This window comes from Trachymyrmex cornetzi, unplaced genomic scaffold, assembly GCF_001594075.2.
Source record: "Trachymyrmex cornetzi isolate Tcor2-1 unplaced genomic scaffold, Tcor1.1 scaffold1093, whole genome shotgun sequence".
NCBI lineage: Eukaryota > Metazoa > Arthropoda > Insecta > Hymenoptera > Formicidae > Trachymyrmex > Trachymyrmex cornetzi.
The window spans coordinates 315,310-334,863 of NW_017295646.1; the positions used below are offsets into that span (position 1 = coordinate 315,310).

The 19,554-nt window shown below is 38.1% G+C and overlaps 1 protein-coding gene across 3 annotated transcripts in view; it reads left to right on the forward strand.

Annotated features, from left to right (window-relative positions):
• LOC108761521 (uncharacterized) overlaps nt 1–15,146 on the forward strand; it is a 32,205-nt gene extending 17,059 nt beyond the window's left edge. For 2 of the 3 annotated variants that reach the window (XM_018508136.1, XM_018508128.1), the window contains exons 2-5: nt 7,578–7,634; nt 7,722–7,798; nt 10,447–12,162; nt 12,739–15,146. In XM_018508136.1, the coding sequence (XP_018363638.1) occupies nt 7,589–7,634; nt 7,722–7,798; nt 10,447–12,162; nt 12,739–14,946 (4,047 nt within the window). In that variant the 5' untranslated portion in view covers nt 7,578–7,588 and the 3' untranslated portion in view covers nt 14,947–15,146. Of the gene's footprint in view, nt 1–1,425; nt 1,498–7,577; nt 7,635–7,721; nt 7,799–10,446; nt 12,163–12,738 lie in introns of those variants that run through there. The other variant, XM_018508143.1, reaches the window with a different exon arrangement.
• Nucleotides 15,147–19,554: the final 4,408 nt, after the last annotated feature.

Sequence of the window (19,554 nt, forward strand, 5' to 3'; positions counted from 1 at the left end):
CCATATATATATATGTATATATATATATATATATACATATATTCCTTACAAACCTTTAAATATGTAATTTTATCGAAAATCTGCAATAATGAAAAAGCATTATGTTAATTAAAATCTTTATTTTTAGAAATATTATTATAATGAATCACTTAACGTACTTATTCCGTTGATTTGTCTGGTTTCTACTTATCTCTTTCAGAAAATGATGAATAAATATGGATTATTCATCATATCCATAATATTCTCAAATGTCAATAAATCAACATCCCAACAAACAGACATTATTTGTCGTCATTTTGATGTTAACTGATGACAAATAACGTCAGCTTGTTTGCTGAGCTGTAATTTGTTATTAATAACAGAGATTCTAATTAGGGTGCAAAAACTCTATGTGATCGTTTACGTACAAAAATGAAGCAACTACTTCTAGGTTAAATGATATGTAAAAGAAATCTTATTAATAAATCTAAATAATTTCAATGGTCCTTCGATTTTCTCTAAATGCGTCGCAATTAAATAAATTAACGTACTCGGTAATCGACGTCAAGTAGGAAGGCGACATATGATATAATAATGTCATTTACATAAATTATACCTAACCGTGATATGCCGTTATCGATCTAACATGTACACCGCAGGGGACCGGTCTATTTGATCAGGAAGTTCTCCCAAACTGTAACATCGCGTTTCACGTACAACTCGCTTTAGCCATCAAGTTAAACAACCGTCAGATTTTGATAACGCAAATGTATTTCAATTTACAGAGTCAGTAAATTGCAAGTCATGCGTAAACATCGCGCACATGTTTATTAAAAACGCTTTATCGAGTTTCGGGAGTTATCACGAAATGTCAATGTGTTGCGTCACAAAATATATGAGATCAGTAAATGAAATCTCATTTAATATTAAATTACAACAAAGTACAATAAATATTTTTATTTTTTTATTCCGTCAGAAATAATTATCTTATTTTTTTATTGATAGAAATATATTTGGACTTAACGTACGCAATACTCACTCGATCGCGTCAAGTATTATCGAATTCCTTGTGCCGCTTGACATTTTCTTATGTACGTATATACGTATGTATGCCTCCCCCTTTCACTTTTCTATAATAAGCAAGCTTTCCGGTAACGAGTAACATTAAGTCCCGTTTACGTAGCATTTTGTCGCAACGAGACCCGCCGCGCCGCCGCGTTCACATTATAGTGAAAGCGTTCCGTTCGAGAAGAAAACTTCTCAAACTGCCACGAACTACCTGTGATCCTCGGATCAATTCATGACAGGCTTATCGTCGACGTAGCCTGTTATTTGCTCGTTAACACATTCCCCATGTAATCCGATATTGCAGCTGTGTGCATGAATGACGCGCGTCATTGACGAAAATCACCCTCATTTTTCTCATACTCCATCCCATGTTCTTATGTCATCGTTAATGAAAGAGAATTGCGCTTTATGTAATTCTTCCAAGGAATTGGATAAAGCGTATCAGTGAACATAAGTAGACTAATTGTATGGCTTACGTTATTACGTCGTAAAATATTCTCTCTCGTGCCGTAAAATACCGTCGCTATTTCTGTCCCTTCCAAGAGTGGAAGTCTTTATATAAGTCTATCTCGTTGTTTTTACGTGGAAATTTAGGTGGCCTTTTGTAAGAGAGAGGGGTCCATTCAAATCCCCGGAAATTTCTACGCTTCTCGGACTTAATTGCGAGCTTACGAAATTTTCATCGTCGCTTTCAAGAGCGTTGAAGCCGCGCCGTGGCTAAAGGCTTATAATTACTTCGCCTTGCGAACCGTTAATCTTACATCTGTATTGGCAAACGAGCGTGCAGGATACGTACATTCGGGACGCCACCATGCGCGACGTGGTAGACCGTTATCGCAAATAAAACATCGAACGCTGCTCGTCATTGTTACGATGGAGATCCCGGCGGTTAGCCCACGTTGAAGTCTTGGGAAACGGTGATGTTTTCAGATGCGCGTCGCGTCGCGCACGCGAACATCTCTAGGAACACGAGATCACACACGGGATCCCGAGAGAAGAGACGAGGAGGTGACGGTTGCCCGAAGAGCGTGTCTGGTCACGCAGTCGCTTTTTAGGCGAATTTCATCTCGTAAAAACAGCGGAACGCCGCGCTCCGTCATTCCATTCGTCCAATTTATCTTTTCTCGCGCGCGTGTCATCATACTTAACCACCGGTCAGTTCACCTCTTCCGGAAAGGAGAGTCCGGAAGCGCGACGATTTTGCAAGAGCCTCTATCTCTGGCGACGTCAGGCTTATCTGACGTTAACATTGAATCAAATCTGCTTACCTCACCTCCGTAAGATATCATTCTTAATATTGTGCATTCTGCATAAGATAAAAGTAGAGATAAATCTGTCTAGGATACGATCAAATTGACGTGTATATGTATTTAATTTATATTATAAAATAATATCTATTCTTGAATGGTTGTCAAAATTTTTTAATTTTTGTACAAATAGCATAAATTGTTGCGAAAAAAAAAACAAGAAAAAACTAAAATAGCCAAAAGACTGATAGAAGGAAAGTAAAGTATACTTAATTTAAAAAATAATACTTATTTATAAATGGTAGTCAAAATTTTTACATTTTTTTAAAAATACAAATAGTATAAATTTCCGCCTACATCAAACAAGAAAAAATAACGAACGAAAAATTAACGGAAGGAAAGTAAAGTGGAAACAGTCTAATCTTTTCCACGGAATTTACCGTTATAACATACTTATTTTTCCTACGCACTGAGTACTCCCACAGCTCACGTTACTTTTCCGTTCTCATTACGATCGTAGCCACGATATCTCTATCACCATGCAATTCGATGTGATGCGCATCTCAAGTGAATCCTTTATTTTATTTAAAAAAAAACAAATATGTAGAAAAACCGCATTGTGTGTCATCGCCGATAATTGCCAGCTTGTATCTCCATTCGGAACGGAATCGAGCATATAAACAGTGCGAGCGAGCGCAGCTACGATCGGCGCAGATTAAAACGTAACTATTGTTACGAACTAACCGCACAATAGCGTCATATCCGCGCACATAACGCGGAAGGCTTTATCTCCTGGGGTTGGGGCGTTAAAACGGCCAATGCGAACCCGGTTTTACGGCAAGATAATTGACAATTAATGCGTGGGCCCCGCTCCCAGTGCCGAGCGCCGAGCGCCAAGTGGAAAGCGAAAGGCCGAACGAACTAGAGCGTGACCCCTTCGTGAGATCGGGTGCGTTATTCGCGGAAAAAAGCGGCCTCGGAAATGGTATCACGCGCCTTTCCCGACCGGCCGTTTACCTTTATCTTACTTTTATCTCGCTGGCGCGAGCCATTTGCACAGGCATTTGTCATTATCTCTTCGTAGTGTTTGCGATTCGACTTTTTTTTTTTTTTTTAATCGCGCATTCATATTGCGCGAATGTTTTATGTATGGGAGATTTGCGTGTTTGATAGAGAATCGGAAACATTGCGGAAATATTTTTCTAATAAGATATTTAAATTAAGTAAAATAAAGTTGAAGCACTTTTTGCACAGGAAGAGGGTTAGAAATTAGATAATTTCAATATGATGATATTTGTTTTTAAAAGAATATTTCTTTAAAATCATCGAACTTTTAATTTGGTTCTTACGCGAAAAATAAAAAAATACTCTCGGTAAAATTATTCAGATTTTAATTCTTAATTTAAGTCAACTTTATGTCAGTAAAGTTATATACCAAGTTAAATACTATATAAAGTTTGATAACCCAGAACCCAGCTTGGGAAATGGTCGAACTAGAACTAGAGTCGAATTTCTTTTCCTCCGCACCGGTAATTCCGAAGAAAAATGAAGGTAGGAAATCTCGTAAACGTTGTAACTTCGTCATTTACCAAGTACGTCTTCCGAAGTACGTGTGTTCCAAGTTAATACACTTTACGGTTAGTCTCACTTTGCCGGAGGACAGTATTAAACGCGATTCACTTTGTGAAACGGCAGCAATGGTAACCTATTGGGTAAATATCACAGGTTTCCCTGTTCCCTTGTTAAAGCGCGGCGCATAAAGCAAATTTCAATCCATTAATGCTAAAAGGCTGCACCAGTGCGTCTATCTTTCTGCCGATATAATGCACTCGCCGTTTGAGCTGCAGAGCATGGTACTCGCAGTCAGTACGTGCATTCCGGGCACATTAATTGGCGCACGGTGAGGTGAGGCATTTACCGAGCGTGTGTGGTCGGTTAGATCGTTATACTATAGGAACATTGTGAGAAGAAAATCGCATCGATACAAATCGCCGAAGGCTTGTCCGTATTGATGTCAGGTTGTAGTGGTCAGGTTCTCCTAGACAGAACGGAACTCCCGCTCCTTAGAATTGCGAAAGATCGTATAGAAAGTGCATTCCTGTCGTTTGGAAATCGATTTTACCTCTATCCTCAAGGTCGCCGGATGCAAGTAAGAAAAATCAGCTGTCGATATCGACGCCTATTTTCAGAATGAAGAAACGTTAAAGGAACATTTTGTCATTATAAATTAATTAATTTAGTTTAATTTGCTTTAAGAATATGTTGATGTGCATAAACAGAATATTAAATTAAATTGCAACGACTCTGTAATAAACGAATCTGTTTTGTAAAAGTAGAACGATTTTATTTAACTGCTAGATATATATAAAAGACATATCTAATTATAGAAATTTTAACGTAAGTCTATATAATTGTATGTATTTATAAATCTCTAACTTTGTATTGATTAAAATTTATTAAATCGTATTATATATAGCAGTCCAGAAAAATGTATCCGGTTATAAAAAATTAAAAGCCATAGCTTTGCAAGTTTTCTCGCATTGCAATCAACTCGTAATCGGATTATGCAGAAAAATTCTTGAATAATTTCGACTCGAATAAATCACACATAACGAAGAAAAATTGGATATTCTCGCGCCACTCCAACTATGTTTCATGTTAATGCACGATCTACTGAATTATAGCAACAACACTTCTGCCATTCATCATATATATCTTGTCAAATCTTTCAAAAACAGAATATGTCGTCTCAGACGTTTTCTTTCAGTTGGAAAATTTCTTCTGAATCCATCTCTCGATTTAATACCGCGAAATAGAATATTTCCTTCCATATCCAGTCATAATAAATTGAATTTACGAAGCAATCGACAACGAAAAATGAGGGACTCAGTCATATTCAAACTGCATGTCGATGTATAGCAATTCAACTCCATTCATCACGCCAGCCATAGAATGCATCAATTCCTTCGGGAGGCTTAGAGACATTTATAATTAATTCATTCGCAAACTGGCTTGAAATTTAAATGCGACCGGGCTCTATCGATTTCTCGTAACGCGGCTGCTTCTGACCGCGAAGGTGGCAGCACCAAGCGATACCAGCAAGCACAATAATCGAAGAATTGTTTTTATCTCCCACCTGTGACACCGTTTCCTAGATAAAGGAGAGAAAAATAAAGCAAGCGCTTCTAGCTATTTTTAAATAAGCAAATCACAAAAAACCGAAGAACTGCAGAACTTTATTTTTAAAATATGAAAACAATGAAAATAAGTTATCATGGACAGTCAACATAAAAGAAGAAGAGAGATCTGAATATTATTTAACAAATTTTTTAATAAAAAAATGTGCTAAACATAGATTATAGGAACATATACCTATATTTAGCTTCATAAACAGTTCATCGTCACGTATAATAATTATGAAATAAATATATGCAAAAGGCATTATATTTGGAAGATCATTTAGAATATATGTATAAATATTTAGTACACGGAAAGAACGATTTTGCTGAAAATCCAAAATTTTAACTAGATACAAATCTAAAAATAATTTTATTGGGCCATCAAAATAATTACGTAGCCCAGCTAGAAATAACTTATCGAATTTATGTCAAATCGACATTGATTCAACGTCTAATTAATAGTCATTTCTTGCTGGGAGGAAACTCGAACACAATGTAGCAATGTTGCAAAAAATTTTGACACTCAGCAATCAATTCGAGCGTCCTACTAATTATTTTGATGATTCGACAAAATTATTTTCAAATCTGTATTCAGCTAAAATTTTTGATACTCGAGCAAAACTATTCTTTCCGTATAGAAAATCGTAAATACAAATTGTAACCGCGCGTAATTAACCGTGTACGTGTAAAATTGTGAATCCGGGCGAGATAGAAGAAATATCGTTCTCGTGTAATTTTCATACGGCGCGATCGTATCGCTCAACGTGAGTTTATAATTACATCGAAATCGCGATGGGGCAACGATGGCTTTGCGCCAACCAATTGAATTGCCGCGGCGATGCTGCGTCAACTAATTTCTAGGGCCTCGTTATTAACGCGCAGCTATCGGGACTAAATGAAATTTCGATCGAAATTTCGTTTGCGTAAAGAGTGATGCATTTTACGAGCTACACCTCACTAAATATCACGCGCACTTTTATCTGTTCCGGTTTCAGATTTTCTTCCACGTGCCGCAGTAAGACGGGAGACACCTATGCAAAGTCAGCGCAATTCATGCGCACCCCCGATGCTTAATGAATGAAGAGAAAGTGGCGTGTTTTTGCATTACAAATTTCCTGCCTAGCTTTTACTATTTTACATAACACGATTGTTGCTTCTTTTTATTATGCACAAAACACTAGTTACGAGGACGTGCTCCTTGCCGTGCGTCACGTTACTACTCAATACAATTTTCATTATTCTCTTTGTTTATTTTCCTCTTATATCCTCGTTATGCTTACGAAAGGTTTAATAGGCAATATCATAACTGTATCTAAATTTACGTTACAATTTCATAATCCGGCAGTCTCGACCATTACGTCAAACACTTGCGGTAATAATGGGGCAGTTAGCGATTTACTGCGTTACCTTCATGAATATTAACGTTTACTAATGAGCCTCTAATATCCCGATATTCGCACGCGAAATTCTATCGCGTCTTTTTCGTGCACGTGCCAGACTGTCGTCGCAGCGGGCACAAGTCAAATTTAACTACCTGAGTGATTTAAAATTATAAATACTGATCTCTCGCGCGCATTTCGCGTATTTTACACGAAAATGAACGTTACACAAAAGGGATCTGCGTATCACGGCAAATGCTCATAAAAAGAGAAATTCTCCCTCCTTCATGGATTTCGCTATTACCGCGATTTAAAAATGAGAAAACAGCACGGAAACGATCCAAGAGATTATGATAGATTCACGACGCTTTCTATATCCTTCCTTTCTCTGCGTGATACGTTACACTTTTCTCGTGCTCATGTTTTAATAGTTAATTCGCCTTAATACGAGATGAAGTATGAGCCGTCCTACTTATATCTCAGATGTTGATCAATGTCAGTTTTCGTGAAGCCAATTCTACATTTCGCAGATAGTAGCATTTTAATATCGTAAATAAAGACCTTTATCTTGAGTATAAGTTCTTTATTTTTAAATGCAGAATTTTTTACTTTCACCACAATGTAATGTATTATATTTCATATTTATCAATAATTTATTTATTATCAAGATTTTAAATAAGACCTTAAGTAAGATACGTTAGACATAACAAATTTTTTCGTTACAGAATTCTTGTAAATGACCTCATGGTCTGCCACGATGTCGTCGATATTACTACTGAATTGTAAGTATACCTTTTAATCTAAATCAACAAATTCTTTATTCAACATGTATACGATTTTTTTATTTTTATATTATTTGAATTATATAGGTGTTCTAGCGACATGGCTGTTCGTCACGATAGGAGCGATTACCGTATCCATAGATCGCTCTGACATTAATAAAACCGTAAGTAACACCAAAAGTTTCCTATAATTTTCATTATACATCGTTATTTATCGTTAATTATTAAATTAGTGCATTTTTATCTTTATTGCATAAGATACCTTACACTTTCTTTTGCATTAACATTTAATAGCCAAGATTTAATACTGAGCATCAGAAAGTTATGATAATACCACTCTTCAAAATTCTTTGTAACGAAAAATTGCTTTTGAATTCATAATTGCGCGAGAGAAATAAACAAACGGTATATTTCTCTCGCGTAATTAATATTAAATATTTAACTCATTCTCTAACATCAGATTTTCCTCATTCTCTTTTTTTGCTCCATCGCCAATTGTTCTGTCAAATCTCTTTCTTTTATAATATTGTTTATTCTTATTCTTACTCTTTTTACGTTATATTTAGTTCACGGTTCTGTCTGTATTTTATTCTCTCTCTACAACTTTATTATTTTATGATTTAAATATCCATCTTCCTCTAATCATCTTGTTTTTAGCACGATTAGGCATCGCAGCAACGTTATAGTAGCACCTTACCTTCTGCGTACATATTTTTCTTATATTCACGTTCCGAATTATCCGAACAATCGAATTATCTAAATCAACCTTATATATCTACGGAATAAGGTTATTAAAGTTAACATCTTATTGGCAATTTTATTGCGTAACCAGTCACGTAGTCGAATCACGAAGTCTCTCCATTCATTTCATTGAAGTTTTATGCGATTTGACAATCTCGGAAGTGAGAATTCTGATTTACGCTTTGAAAGCGGAATAAATTCAGAAACTGAAAGACAGTTTGTTCTATCAGGGGTGATTGACTTTACGAGCTTCACAACGTTCACGAGTTCAAGAGTTCACGTTCATCACATTCATCAGTAGTATATTTCGAAACTTTAGATTTGATTTTGTATGATTATTAGAAATGTCAGCGACGTGCGAGCAAAATTTGTAGTATATCGTTTCTGAACGAATGGACTTATGTCAAGTAATTTGGAAATGGCGTGCTCCTAAGGTCCTCATGCACTTATTTTCTGATTACACAGACCGCCATTTGCCGCCAACATGATGGCGGAGAATAAAAGTCCCACTTACAATTTTCTCGGACCTTCGTTGCGGTGAAACTGGAACAGGAACCATTCCATTAACCTCTCCAGGAAGTTCGAGTATCGCATTACTATTGTTGTCGTCGCTATGGCGTGAACGAAAGTTGTGTTTGATGCACCGTATAGGGAATGTACATGAAAAGCTCTATGACAAGGCTATATAACAAGTTCCTCCATCGTGGTATACCAGTCTAACGATTGTAAAAATTTTGTCATAGAATAAATAAAATTTTAAAAAGTAAAGAAAAATTACTTATATAAAAAATTTTTTTAAATAAGACGTTATACCACAAATACAAAAAAAAAAACAATTTTACTGAAGTGTCTAATAATAATTTTATTGGACCATCAAAGTAATTATATAGGATGAATGCTCAAGATAGTTGTCAGGATGTCAAAATTCTTTGTAACATTTATTACGCTTGAACGTTCTACATAATTATTTTTGACAGTCCAACAAAATTATTTTCATATTTGTATTTACCTAAATTTTTAGATAACAAAATCGTTCTTTCTGTACAAAGAAATAAGAAGGTCAACATATGCAAATTTTACTAATTTAATTGTCCTCAATAAAAGTCCTTTTTACGATAATAGATGCTTGATAGATGTAATATACAGGGTGAGTCATTTTAATCGATCACCCCAAATATTTCCGTTCCCTTGCATTTTACAAGAAAATGTTTCAGACAAAAGTTGTATGGTTTCGAGGGGGACATAAGATGGTATCATTGGTTTGACCTTGGGTGGCTTTGTCAAGGTCAGACGAGGATCACATTAAATTTTTTAAACGGAATCCTGCATTTTTTTATTACATATTCTTGTAGCTTACCTCGAGAGCTTTTCAAAACACTATAATAAAATATTTTTTTATTAAATACTTTTCGAGTTATAAGACTTGAAAGTCATAGTATGTGCCGGTATTAGCATTACCCAAGGTGTCTGACCGACGGCTAAAATCTGTTGAATGTTGTTCAGGATCATTAACTTGGTAACATTTGTCAAGATCAAGGTCATTGGAGATTGTTCCTCTTATTTTCACTTTTGCACTAAAAATTTATTTCTACGTAAAAATGAAAATAAGAGGTACAACCTCCAATAGTCTTGATCTTGACTAATGTTATCCAGGTCGTGGTTCTGAACAACATCCAAGATATTTTAGCCGTCAGTCGGACACTTTGGGTAATGCTAATTCAGGTACTTACTATGACTTTCAAGCCTCATAATTTGAAAAGTATTTAATGAAAAAATATTTTATTATAGTGATTTGAAAAGTTCTCGAGGTAAATTATAAGAATATGTAATAAAAAATGGGAGATTCCGTTTAAAAAATTTAATGTGACCCTCGTCTGACCTTGACAACGCCACCCAAGGTCAAACCAATAATACCATCTTATGTCCCCCTCGAAACCATACAACTTATGTCTGAAACATTTTCTTGTGAAATGCAAGGGAACGGAAATATTTGGGGCGATCTATTAAAATGACTCACCCTGTATATATAAACTTCTATTTCAAGAACTAAAGCTCAAGGTTTGATCCGCAGCCACCAACACGATCGTCGATGATCGCGAATGGATGGCGACCTCTAACCAATTCCTACGAGGAAACGATCGGCACCAACGTGTCGCCGTCGAGCCATCTAGAGAAAAATGTCCAGGTGCATCCCGTTCTGAGCAAGTTTCAAGAACACATGGCGACTTCGGAAAAACTGAAGCCGTTACGCAAGGGCAAGCCGCCGATTCAGGAATACAGTCCTCCGAGTATACTCGGTAGTTTCACGGTGTTCGGACACGCGGCGACGAAGGCGCGTGGCGAAACCAAGACGCCGAGCAAACACGTGGCCACGGAAACCCGGGAATACACGTTCCTGATACCACCGCCCAAGGACGCGTACCGTTTCGAGGTAAACCAACACCGCAAGCCGATCGTGCGTGAGAATGGTAGCTACTTACCAAGACAGCCGCCGCAGGCGGCCTACCTCACGGCGCAGAATGCCCATCAACAACCGCTGGATAGCGTACGCGCGGCGACCTATTTCATTAAAGGTTTCCCGAATAACCGCCCTTACGTTCCGCCGTTCGCCATGCCGCAGGCGTTGCAGCCGCCTCGTCAACCTGATAAACAGTTCGAATCGTTAAAGGTCGCCAACAGCGCGAAACCATACTTCCAACCGCCTGGCGCAGAGGTCCCGGGCGACTTTGGCAAGCAAAAGATCGCCGGCAACGATGGCGATGTCTACAACAGATACCAAGCGCAGTCTCACGCGCAGATATTAAACTCGGCGAACACCGGCAACTTCTACAGCCAAGTAAATCATCCCTCGAACCATTATAAGCCCTCCTACGAGCGAGATCCTGCCTTCTTGGTGCATGAGAGTCACGAGGTTAGTTACGTAACTCCTCCCGGCACATATAGTATGTACAGCTTCCGACCCTCGTTGCCGTACGAAACTCTGCTGCCGCCTTCGATCTATTCACCGTCGTCAACGCCACCGACCACCACCGCTGTTACGCGGAATCCCAGTAAATTCGACCAAACTAACGACGCGGCTCGGGAGAACAATTATAATAATAAACGTCCGAATCAGAGTACGCGTAACAAGCAAGAGAAAGGACGAACCGAATTACCTAATCCCAGAACTACAAGCGCTTATTATGTGCCGGAGCATCAGGGACTTACACCGTCCACGTGGCCGAAGAGCAAATACGAGTCTGACATCAACGAAGTTCTGCCGAAAGAGAATCCACCGAGCAAGTTCAGTCAAGAAGTCATAAACCCGAATCAGATTACTCAAGGCCCGAAGATCGTGTACCATAGACCGCAAAGCTCCTTCGATCCAGTTGAGGTTTACCCACCAACTCCGATACCGGATTACGAGACACCAGAGAGCATCTCTCTGAAGCATTTCAATGAGCAACAGTATCTGCTGCAGCAACAGTTGCTGCTACGCGATAGACAGAGACTGGCGGAACAGGATCGTCAACAGAAACTAGAGATTGAACGGCAGCATCAGGCGGAGCTGAAGAAACAGCAGGAAGAGCTTAATCAGCTTTCGCAACGGGAGAAGGAGGAAGAAGAGGCGGCTAGACTTGCAGCGGAGTCCGCGAAAAATCAGTCGCAGGAGATTGTAAAGATCTCAAGTGACACGCCATACACGATTCAATTGGAACAATTCGAACCGCAAGTCACTACAGTTGGAAATATTCTGGTATCGCAGCCTGATATTTATAACATCGATCAGTTGGGACTTCAACCTCAGGTAATATCTAATTTTATAATTTCGCTCTGCCACTTTAATTAAGTGAATAAATATTACAGAAATTCCAAAAAATACCGAGTAAATGAAATATTAAATCATAAAATTCTTTTAACAGAAAGAATCTTGCATTAATTATGTGGAAAATTGAGTGGCGGAATAAATTAGCTTTTCCACGTGACTCAGTTTTTAGTCTTTGAAAGAGAGATCTCACTTTTCAGAGTGACAATTCACTCTAAAAGTTTTAGAAAGTAGTTTATAATGTGGCGAATAAGAGATGTCACAGACAAGGCTAAATAATAGTATATTAAAGGCGCTCACAAAGTATCTTTGATACATTAGAGCTAAAAAAAAATAACTATTAAGCCTTGTGATATCTTTCGTTTACCGCACATTATAAGCTACATTATATGTGAAAAACTAACTCATTTCGCCATATAATTAGCGTTCTTTAACAAAATTTTATTTAAAATTAATACAATCCAATCAAATAGGATCAATAAATCATTATTTATCGGCTATTTGTTCTACTTTCTTATCGGATATATAAAAAATGAGATTCTAAATTGTCTATCGTAGATATCTCAGATCCCGGAGAACCAGGTGAATCAGAATTATCAATATCAGCAGCATTATCAGAATGGGTATCAGGAGCAACAGGTCAATTATCGTGAGCCCCAAACCGAGACGCGACCGTACCGTCCGCAGAAACCGTCACGTGCTCCGCAACGCCGCAAAAAGCCAACGAGCATCACGCACGAGTTCTCACCGACGGAGCCGCCGAGTCAACCGCCGGAAACCGCCACTCCCTTGACTTTATACGCGGAAGATGTACCGATTCAGACGACGGTGGCACCGTCGGAAGTGCAAACGGTGCCAGTGGTGACGACGCAGAGATCCAGAACTCGTCGTCCGGTTGCGCCAGGTCGCCGAAGGAAGCCGACAACGACCACGCAGGAGCCTCTCACGACACCTTATCAGGAGGAAGACTTCCTCAAGTACAATAGCGAGGACGTGCAGCATAATCAGCACGACTCTGCGCGAAGAAGGCGAATAAAACCCACCCAGGCGAATTACAACGAGGACGCGGAGAAAAGAGGTAACGTCAGGAAACGACCTAGTCATCGTACGAAAGTGAGCCACGACGAGTCGTACGACACGCAGATCGTCACGGAGAATGCGCACACCTCCCTAAATTCTTACGGACAAACCACGGAGTCCGCGCCGAGCTACGATGAGAACAATCAGTTCGCGACGAATCAACCAAGCGTAGTTTCGTACGAAACGAGCCAGCCGATTAATCAGTATTATGACTACTCCTCACGGCAAAATGAGGGCTATCGCGAGGAACATCGTGAAGAGAGCATTGTGCCGGAACAAGCGCCGGAGTACTTTACGGAGATCAGCCGTGGCAAGGTCGAAGATTACAACGTCGATACTCGGCAGCAAAACGTTAACATCGTCACCGGCATACCGCTGGAGGAGCTTTACGTGAAGACCGACGGTAATTATTTCGATCGCGCGATCACAGACGTGACAACAACCGCGTCGACGACAACAACATCGACGACAACGACCACTCCGCAACCAGCAACGCAAACTCCTCAAATCTCCACCTCTACATCGAGGTCTCACAAGATAGGTCGCCCGTTGAGATACGGCAACGCTACTAGACCACGTTTCAGCATCAAGGATTACAAAAGCCGCATGGATTACAAGAACAGACTATCGCAAAGCTCTACGACGGAGGTGGCGCCAACACCATCCAGCGAAGCCTTAACGCGCGGTCCTCACAACAGACAGAGAACGTCGAGCGTGAAGAGCCAACAAACACAGCTGACGGGCGACACTGTCCGAGAGACCACCGGCAGGTACAAATATGTTTCCAGGGTAAACTATCGAACCACTACGTCATCCCCTACAGCTGCAAGGGATCACGAACGATACTCGGAGGAGAGCGCGTCTTCGACGACAGAAAAGAACAGCAGGTTCGTACCGAAGAGGCGGCCGATCAGTGGCAATGTCTACCGAAGTAGAATTGCCTCTACGACGATCAGTCCCACGCGATCTCTGCAGGTCAACAGTGAGGCGAATATCAGGCAGAGCTCGACGCGACCCGAGAACGTGTATTCGTCGTCGATACGCAGAAGGCCGATCGTGAAGAACAGGCTGCAGAAGGAGAACGGTGCGGCTACGAATAGCAAACGACAAGAAGAATCTACGGAGATGGCTGCCGAGGAAACTAATTTCTACTCGACTGCTTCGTCGACTAATCGTTTTGTGGGCAACGAGATCGTCAGCGAAAAGGGAGAGGCGGCGTCGCTCGACGACCACTCGGTGAAACTCGGTGTGCAGGAGGACAAAAACCGAGGAGAAACTGTTTCGCAGAGTGAGGAGACAAAAGCGGCGCCAATTGCCGACGCGGCATTGATCGAGGACGATCACGGACGGATTTCGAGTGATGTGACTGAGCAGACGAGTCGAGTCGAGAAGCCGGAAATTTTCACGACGACCGGAAGCAAGAGCGACGCGGCGCAAGAGAGAGAGCCGGAAGCTAAGGAGACTACGACGAAGTTCGATGTGCAATCCGAGGAGGAACTATTCGCCAAGGCGTCGCAGAGCGTGGCGGACCTGACGAGCTCCGCCTCCGCTCTGTACGACAAGCCGGGCATGTTCAAGGCGGTCTCGCCGGAAAGCAGACTCGTTTCGTCGCAGTTCAAGATCAACACGGACGAACCGACGTTACCTATCGAGGCTTTTTTCCAGGAGCTCTCGAAGAAGAACTGACGACTCGCGATAAATCTCTCTGCCGCGAGCAAACCGTCGTCGTCGAATCCGTAACACACGCGATCGACAATTCCGTGCTTTGAGAAGCAATGAAAAACCGTAGAGGGATTTGTGAGCTTCCTTCGAAAAATATCCAGGCTTTATTTTTCATAATACCTGTGATTTCGTAGGAGGATTTTCTTTAATCCTATAATCGGCATTCGCGGATTCAGTGTATCTTAAATTAATATATTTTTGCTCAAAGTTAGTAATTAAAAAATACTTTTTTTCATTTTTTGGAGGTTAAAATCCGAGAAATATGATTATGTATTACTTAAAACTATGTAAAATTGTGATAAACGTTTCTGACAACATATTGTATAATTAAAGAAACTTAATTTAATTTAATGTACACTGTACTCAATTAAGAAAATTTCGGAACAAACCGATTAGGATTAAAAGAGAATATAAAAATATTACGTCGGAAAAAAAGAGAGTCTAGATTTCTCGAGATATTCTATTACTGGCCTTTACGTTAAACGTAGAAAGTTTCGAGAGACTGCAAGAATTTATACCTTATATATGCATTGTAGTTTTACGTACTTAATTCCTTCTAAATTATTGTCATCGCGTCGTCATTTCCGTTGTAGAAAATTAAAACGCTTGGAACGCATCGAGCGTTTCTAACACATCATTTCAAATATATTTTCCTACATATGTTAGAAAAACAAAGAGATATTAATTAAGCGTCATAGCGAAAAGGATCTGAGAAGAAGCACTGCTGCTCGATAAAGCTCACAGTGGAACAGCCACGCTTTTTCTTGTGCTGAGGAAGAAGCTCGACACAGGATATAGCGTGTGTAGTATCTGTAAAAAAGTAAATTACTCGATCTACTCGTGTCCTATAAAATCCTTTGTATACGTTCTTTTTACATCCTTACATTAGATTACTCGCAAAAGAAATACAAAAGCAAATTTCGTGAATCAAGCACAATATAATCATTGGGGACGCCTTATTAGCATGCGAATCATCCTACTGTGTATTTATTTAAGAGATCATTCCCTAAATCATTTCTCGTCATGATATCGAAATAAAGAAATTATAGAATGCTACGAGATATTGTAAATATAAGTGCATAGTATAGAACTTTCAATACTCTATTCTCAGCAACTAGATTTTGTAACTTTTAACGACGGTGTCGTTGCACAACTTTTTTACTATATATTCTACTTGCGTATAACGACACTGTCTTTAAAAGTTACAGAATCTAACTTCTAGTAAAAAGATCAATTTCAAATTAAAAAAAAACAGATATTTTTTAAGTCATTAGAAGCTTTAGCAAATTATTAAGTTATGAGAATAACATGGTTCCTCAAATTTTGTGAAAATCTCATATTTTTTAGGAATTAGAAATGACCATTTAAAAAAAAATTCACATTTTGAATTATTACAAGTGAAAGTAGACATTTTTTTATCGAGATTCATACTGCCTATTCCTGCAGTATTTATAAGTATTTTTGTATGTCGTATATATTAATTTAATATTTTTATATTTAATTAAAATTTAAGAAATACGCACTTACAATTATTATATTTTTCTAAATAATATATTTTTCTAAATAATATAACTTTATTGGTCAATTAATAAAAATCCGTTAATAAGAGTATAATTCATATGCAGAGATCGATGTAAACAAAAATATATATCTGAAAGCATATAGGTATATAACATAACGTAACGCGTGCGCATTTAACGATACGATCGATATATTCATTGTTCTTACGTTATTTATATGTATTCATATATAATCGTTTTATATTGTAAATAAATACATCGGATTAGATAAAACGCAGCTGGATTAAACCGCTCTAGAACTTACCTCAACCGACGAGTGGAAATTAAGGAACACTTGATGCTATAAAGGGCCAAATGCATTAATAAGACAACGTCGTTTGAAACATCGTAATCACCATTTGATTTAATAATTCGTTTAATATCTTTCAACTCTATATTCAAGTTACGGCGAATAGTTACATACGTATAGGTAATCGTCACAAGTAAAATACTATTTCGGAATATCTCCTTTACAACGTAAGAGCAAAGTCCTCTAAAGAATAGCGATCGTTCCATGAAAGTTTTAAAGAGACAAGCAGAGATGGATTTGCAAAGATACCAATACTTTCTTGAGCGAGGGTAAGTATCCGGCTATAATGGATTTTGTATTGTATAGATTTTCGTTTCGTGTGTTATCAGAAACAAAGTCTAGCGACTTTATCCAATCTTTCAAAAAAAAAAAACAAAATTGCACTCTACAAAAAGCAATTAGACACTACGAGCAAGAAATATTAACGTACAGTACAATTTGTACTTACGATACCTTGTGATATACACACGCGTTTCAAGGCGCAGAAAAGATTCAAAGTATAGGCCCTGTGAAACTAGCGTTCTAAGTATGATCTTGCCGAGTATGTTCTAAGATTAGTTAACGGACGAGACAGTATTTTACCCGTCTCGATACACTTAGAAATTACTTTCTCGATGCTCTCTTTTCCTAGAATCGAATTACATCTCTCCCATCACCAAATACGGGCCTACGGGTATTACTTCAAACGTATCTAATTTAGAATTATGCACAGGCCATCATCTCACATTTATATATATATATATATATATATATATGTGTACCAACTATACGCGTACTTACATACTCACACATACATGCATATATGTATGTGTATCCCTACGGTATGTAATTTACGCTGGCTGAAGTTTTGTGTATATCGTAAAACTCCATATAATTGACAGTTAAAGTGTTTTACAGAGTAACTCGAGATACATACAGTTCGCGTATATACAACAGTATCAAACTATAAGACGAAGTAGGCACACGCACACTAAAATATATATGTATAATATATATATATATATGATATATTTACACTATCTTCTGCAATTGCGCCGAGTGAGCAAAATACGTGGACGTCGCGGCTAATTATCGCACGCATATCGGCAATCGCATATCGAAGCTTGAAAACTCACACACTCGACGATACAAAAGAAGACAATATCAGCATAGATAGAATGGCAAAAATTTAATATATTGATAGATCGATTGTTAAATAATTTATTTACATTCCAACATAGTATTCTGAAGTGCAATGCAAATATATAAATACGACAAAACATCTCGACTTAAAGTTAGTATCAATGGAAATGGAACGACTATTATTTTCAAACGACAATGGTAAAATGAATCAATAGCAAGATTAATGCTATTTGGAACAATATTATTGTTATCCGCTATAATGTTAATGGAAAATCATTCGTCATGATTTACATGCTTTATATATGATGACTGGCTTTCGAATGCACGACGTGAATTACCACGTCATACAATACATACTCAGTGATTACTTTAACACAAATACGTGCATTTAATCGTAAGCAAAAAAATTAACGGATGCAAAAACGTATCACTCGTTTGAGGAAAGTTAGGATATTAATCGCTTTAGAAGTCCGTCGTATCGTCTCTGGTGTCTTTGTCTCTGGGCAGAGCCATTAATATTCTAAGAAGCGGAGACAAAAGTGAACCAAGCCAACGTGTGAAACGCGGAACTTAAAGGCACCTTTACGTATGCTCGAAAGATTAATTATTACGACCAGGATAATGGGATTTTTATATGGGAGATGCTGCTGTAGGATAATTATATATATGTATTTTTCTTTCGAAAGGACGAATGCAGTTCTTACTTACTGTTAATTATCTTTTTATCAGAGGACCTTCAGAGGAGATTTATATATCAGGCTGGTTTTGTGACATATTGCCTTCACGTGAAATTTTAATATCTCATTTTGTTTTCGCGAAATATAGAAAAATGAAATGAAATGAATTGAATTTCGTTGATTGGAGAATGTAAATTTTATTTTCGTTCAACATTTCATTTCAATAAAACTCGCTGTAGTGTTCTGTACACAATTGCCGCGGAATATCGTTGTCCGAATTGTATACAATTCGGCGTATCCATTATTATGTTTTCACGTATGTATAACTTCAAAACGGTTTTCGTATATTCGGTTTTTAAATTAAATCGCTTAGAATTTACAGATCGCTGATAATAGTGTCAATGAGAATATTTAATTGTACGATTGAGTGTCTTTAAAAAAAAAGAATAACAGCGAGTGGCTTAACCAGCAGGTAATACTATTATATACGAAGAGCAAACGAGCATATACAGACCGCACGATGCACATCTTACATATCAGCATTACAGAAAGAATTTAAAAACAAATTTGGATAGAGTACGACTAGATCTTTTATCATAATGCGTTCAGTCTAGTGACCTGAATATAACTTTTTTTCTAGTCGAGATGTCTACGCGATGCGTTTTATACTGTGTACACATTACGCATCGCTTCGTACTTTAGTAAAAATATAAAAAAGGTAGCGTCTTGTAAGAATAAAAATGGTAGTTTAAAATGTACTAGAAAAAGAAGTTGCAGTGCCTCGTGTATATAAATACGGATATAATATATATATATATATATATGTATATGTATATGATTTATGGAAATATTTCGCACGTTTAATTCTTTTAGACAGTGGTACGTGTTATGTAGCTCAAGCTGA